Raw genomic sequence first — 5,898 nt, 5'->3', positions numbered from 1 at the left:
GGGGGGGGGGGGGGGGGGGGGGGGGCGAATTTGAGTCAAAATGTGATCTCCCATAGCGAATAAAACGAATCCAAATATAAACCAACAGATTGGTTAGTAGGTTTACCTGCGCCTAGGAAGCCATAGCGGCGATGTACGCCTCCCGCTCCGCGAGGTCCTTCACCAGGGGAACTTGACATCGGGCAGTCTTGAGATGCCTGAACAGCGTGGCCATCCCAAGGTGGTCATCCACCGCTGGAGAGTCACGGGAATGAGCGAAACACCAGTGGAAGGGACGGCTCATCGATGATCCATTCCCGGAGACAGCTTGTTCCCCCCCGGGATGGTCGTTCCGGTCACCCGCGAGGCGGCTTCCCCTGCTCTCACGGATGTGATCCTCACCAGTCCGTGGTCCCTCAGCGCGAGCTCTCTTCTGAGCCGGTTCGGGCTCGCTATGAGTAGATCGCGAGCTGACCAACATCACCTCTCGGGGCAGGATAGAAGGTCCAGACGGGGTGACAACAGCTTGATTCACCTCCTCACTTCCCGTTTGCGCGGGTTCATTGCGAGCGGCTTGGAGAGCGGATGCCAGAGCAGCATCCACGTCTCCCGCACGAACTTGGCGGGAGGGTTGGCTTGTTCCCTCAACTCACGAAGTGCCGGCTTCCTGGTCATGGCGAATAGCGGAGTTGAAAATGACGACGAGTTTGATGTGCGTGGACGGGTTGGAGTACCTGTAAAAATTTGCGCGTAATTAAATTTCTAAGCAACTTAGTAAAAAGACAAAAGAAACGGATATCATCAACGTTGAAACTAGCAAATGCAAAGCTGCGTGCAAGGTTATCATACCTTGATGAACCAGGAGGTGCTCAGATCTGTTGCTTCTCGGGCGGTCAGCGAGAGTTGATCGGTTCGAAGCCTCCGGGGGAGCGGCAGGAGCAGGAGGTCGAGTCACCAGTGCGTTGAGTGAAACGATAATGCGAGCTCTTGTGAATGAAATTTACCAGACTTCTCCTCCTTGTAGTCTTTCAGTCAATGCTTGGACCGCCTAAGTGATCGGATGATCGCCGGAGTCTGCAAAATTAAACTTTTCGAAGTTAGCCAACATTAAAAGATATCATGATCATCAAAATAAACGTGGGTCAACAAAGCAGCCTTTTTTCATTCTGACCGACGCATACAGCTCATTGAGACGGGCAAAGTTGAAATCCCCCACCGAAGCCGGAGAGACGCGGAAGTAGAAATACTTCTCTCTCCACCGGTCGTCTTTGCCAGGGATCGCTTGGATGATTTCCCAGTCCTGACGGCAACACGTGTAGAACGTCCCGGGAAAACCCGAGTTGTGTTTGATCTGACACAACCTGAGGATGTCGTCGACTCCAAGTTCGAGTCCAACTTCGCGACCCCTCGTGTAGAGCCCGATCACGTGTCGAACAAAGTTTGGACACATATGGGGGAACGCCATTCGAAGGCGCTGGAGGATCCGGAGGATGATCCCGGGAATAGGAAATACTAACCCGCACCGTTCGAAGTATCTTGTGTATGCACAACAGTAACCCTGGGGAACGGTTTCCGGGGTATACGGGTCACCGGGAGGAAGCATCATCTCGACATTCGGAGGAACGCCGTGTTTCTGGCGGAGATCCGCGAGATGCTTTTCAGATGTAATTGCGGGGATATGGTTTCCCCAGAGTTCGAGAGGAGCCATGTTTAACAAGGAAAGAAAGCAGAAAAAGGAAAGAAGATTACGGACTCGACTAGTTCTAACTGCGCGGGCAGAGATGATTCGGGAAGAAAAAGAGAGAAACCCTAAAGAAAATTCGAAACAGTAAAGAGGGAGAGAAAAATTACCTTGAAGTAGTGGATGAGTGCGCGGTTATGACGAGACGTGTGACTAATGATTTTAAGTCATAATTGTCTCGATGCTCGAAATGCCGTGTATCTCTCTCTCTAATCTGAGCCGTCCAAACTCTCCGCCTCCGTCGTTGGATCTTAAGAGAGAGAAGGTAATCATCACCAAAATCTCGGAAGCCAAGATCCAGCGCGTTTTGCCCGAGATGGATCGCGAAACCGAAACGGCAAAATATTCTCCGAATATTTGCCTTTAACTCTTTTTCGTTCGGAGTAAAAGGCTGGGGGGCAATTGTTGGTGTTGGGTTTCGCCAACTATGGGCCTCGTCTTTCGGCCTGTTAAGAGATAATTGTATGGATTCTAGTAACATGCCAAAGAAAGCCCAACAACCCCGAGTAAGTCGAAGCTGGCCCCGAGTTAAACGAAGAGGAACAGCTCGTAGTGGCGGAGGAGATTTCGGAGCGAAGAAACGAGATTGGAGGAATAAATTCAGGGCGTCGTTGGAGAATCCTCGAGGCTTTATAATGGATCTCATATGAGAAAGTCGAGACCATCTTGGATAACCCTAAGAACACAGCCAATACCTTTAATACAAATCCAATTCACAAGTTCTTCGTTATTTCTAGCAAATTTCATTGAAAAACCGTCCAGATCTTATTTCATCTTCGAATCTATTAAGTTGTTGTTTCTCGCTTCAATATCCGGCAATAGTGTCATTTTGTTTTTCATAATGCTTAAAAAAATTAACGATTTGGTGTTAATATATAAAAATACTGAATGGAAGAAAAAAAACATGGAATGAATGAGAACCGACTTTGATTTCATCTTCACACAATGAATGTAATTTTTTTGCTCTCATTAAATTATAACTTTAGTTTTGGGATTTAACCTTAATGAATATCTTCTTTGTAGTTGTGAAGATACGAGCTGTAGAAGCAAGTGTGGTAATGGCAAGAAGAACTGAGGGTACATATATATAATATATCACTCTATTTTATGGTTCATGTTTCGTGTTTAGTAATATATCATACTATTCTACGTAGACAAATTCTAATATTTTTTTTTCCACATTTTCTAATAAAATTATGCTGTACAGGTATCAAAGGAAATCATCGGTTTAATCACTTCAGCTTAAGAAATTTTAATCTTCAATGACATTACAATTTGGAGCTATCATCCCATGGCAACATATAGCCAAAAGGTGTACGTTTTGATTTTTCATCAAATCATATAAACGAAGAGGTCTTCGACTTTTGAGATCACAGTACAAATAATCTCAAATTTTGGGTAGGTATACTCCCTTCTCAAATTTTCACTAATTTGGATAATAATTTGACTATAGGACATCTATGGATCCATTTTGTGACTGATTTTTGAGTTTTTTTTTGTATTTGTAAAAATATTTAGAGAATTCTACACAATTATTTTATTTATCTGGATTATTTTCATTAATTTAGTAAAATTAATATTTATAAACCGGAAATACGAGTATCTAAATCTATCATAATAAATATAGTCAAAAATATAATTATTTTTTAAAAAATGGTTATGGGACAAAATTTTGTGACGCATACAAGACAAGACGAATATCCTGTCCCATATATATATATATATATATATATATCCAAATTTGATTTAACACTCCTAAACAAACTGTTGTTGGAAATGTTTGGATTAGTTTAGAATAATATAGATGTAATATCACTTACTAAATTATATCTTAATTTATTTCTTATAAATATCACTCATGCAGGTCTTGATATTTTCAATTTTAAAAAATTTACGCCCGCACGTACGTGCGAGTCCAAACCTAGTGGAATATATAAAAACAATTAATTACATTTTTCAGAGTTTTAAGGTCCAAATGGAATTAACAATTATCCATTTTAATTTAAATATAATAAGGTAAATTAAACTTACTCTTATACAAATGCTATATTTGTTTTTTCATTGTGATGGTTGAAAAAAAAACTAGTTTATATATACTTATCCATTCGACAAGAAGACGTTTTCATCAATATCCCACCCAACAGAGCAACAAAACTATCCAAGTAATCCGAATCAAGAAACAGATCATCGGTTCTATATTGAAATGGGTACTAGGAGAGGAAAAACATTATTTTGATAAGTTAGTTTTAAAATATACAAAAAATTATTTATGATTAGAAAATTAAACAAAAAAATATGATTTAAACATTGAAATTGAAAGCCTCGATAAAGTTTATAAAAATGTATTTGATAAAATTAAAATAGACATGTCACACGTATATTTTTTTTTCTTTTTCTTTTATTGGTCAAATGTGAAATATTTATATTAGTTTCGAGATTGTGAAAACAGAAGAAACAAACAGTTAAAGTTAAAACGTAAACCCAAAGAAAAAGAAACACCGATTCCAAAGTGTAAAACTTGAAAATTTGCATGATTTTCTCAACTTCGAAGAGCTCGAGTCTTATCCTAGTTGTCACAAGCAAACCGTGACAGAGGCCCGTCTTCAAAACTTCCTTATAAAGACGCCTACAGCTTCTCCGCAGACTAACGCAATGATAACAGCGGACTTATTTACAAATTTGACGTTTACAAGAGCATCTATATGGACAACCAGATAAACCACCTCCAATCACCACTCCTATCGCAAAAGACTAGAACCATCTCCCACACATAAGCAACCATCTAAGCAATTATGGAATCTGGAAGATTTGGATTTTTGAAATTTGGTAGTCGTAAGTAATTAAGAAAATTATTATTGTCTATTAAATACAATAAAAGTAAACTAAGAAAGAAAATAAAATTACGTAATGTAATGGCCTACTGTCGAACTTGAGACCTCTTGTAAATAAAACCTACCTATTTAACAACCTGACCATGACTTTTTTTGGCAAAATAAGGCGGAAGTAATTTCTTTTATTGGTACCGAGAAACTCGTATAAAATTTAAAATTTAGATCCGACCCAAGATGTGCTTGTTTATCCGTTTAGGATAAGACTAAAATAGGGTTATATCCCTCTATAAATGATTAATTTGATCATAACTCCAATAGAATTCAGTTGTAATTCTTAGCTACGAAACTAAGATTAGTTTTATAAAGAAATTTTCTTTTAATAGTAGACATATATAATCTTTAGTCTTTTGTAAAGAGTTTTATTCATTATTAATATTATACACTGGTACAAGGAGAATACGATAAAAGTGATAACAACGAGAGCATACATGCAAACTACTAAAGAGGCAACGTGCATGCAGTGCTAAATTGTTAACGGTCACATGCTGTTTCTGATTTAGTGTCGTCTGTTTCCAACGCCACCACCAGCTCCAACTCGTACACCAACATTTGCTCCGCCACCAACACCANGGTCACATGCTGTTTCTGATTTAGTGTCGTCTGTTTCCAACGCCACCACCAGCTCCAACTCGTACACCAACATTTGCTCCGCCACCAACACCACCACCGAGACCTCCACCTCCTCCAACATCACCACCAAGTCCTCCTCCGGCACCACCTCCAGCACCACCTCCGGAACCACTTCCACCGCCAAATCCTCCTCCTCCTCCTCCACCCCCTCCAATACCACCGCCTAAACCACCACCAAGTCCTCCTCCAACACCACCGCCTAAACCAACTCCACCACCTATAGCACCTCCAACAGCGCCACCGCCACCACCTCCAACTGCGCCACCGGCACCGCCTCCAACACCACCTCCGGCACCCCCTCCAACAGCGCCACCAGCTCCACCTCCGACACCACCTCCAACAGCACTACCTCTAGCACCACCTGCGACAGCACCTCCTGCACCGCCTCCAACAGCACCACCGACACCGCTTCCAACAGTGCCTCCAGCACCAACTCCACCTCCAACAGCGTCACCAACATTACCTCTAGCACCACCTCCAACTGCACCACCAGAATCACCAACTCCACTTCCAACAGCGCCTCCGGCACCACCTCCAACGGCGCCTCCGACACCACCTCCAATAGCGCCACCAACACTACCTCTAGCACCTCCTCCAACTGCACCACCGACACCACCTCCAACTGCACCACCGGCACCACCTCCAACTACACCAGCA

The 5,898-nt window shown here is 42.1% G+C and overlaps 1 protein-coding gene across 2 annotated transcripts in view; it reads right to left on the bottom strand.

The window, feature by feature from the left end:
• Nucleotides 4,941-5,898, bottom strand: part of LOC104736829 (glycine-rich cell wall structural protein 1.8-like) — a 2,699-nt gene continuing 1,741 nt past the window's right edge. The window contains exons 2-3 of one of the 2 annotated variants that reach the window (XM_019234658.1): nucleotides 5,273-5,881; nucleotides 4,941-5,178 (exon numbers count right to left, since the gene is read on the bottom strand). In XM_019234658.1, the coding sequence (XP_019090203.1) occupies nucleotides 5,108-5,178; nucleotides 5,273-5,881 (680 nt within the window). In that variant the 3' untranslated portion in view covers nucleotides 4,941-5,107. The other variant, XM_019234659.1, reaches the window with a different exon arrangement.

The sequence above is a fragment of the Camelina sativa genome, chromosome 13 (genome assembly GCF_000633955.1).
Source record: "Camelina sativa cultivar DH55 chromosome 13, Cs, whole genome shotgun sequence".
NCBI lineage: Eukaryota > Viridiplantae > Streptophyta > Magnoliopsida > Brassicales > Brassicaceae > Camelina > Camelina sativa.
The sequence above is the reverse complement of the archived record's forward strand: the minus strand, read 5'-3'. Positions and strand labels throughout refer to the sequence as shown.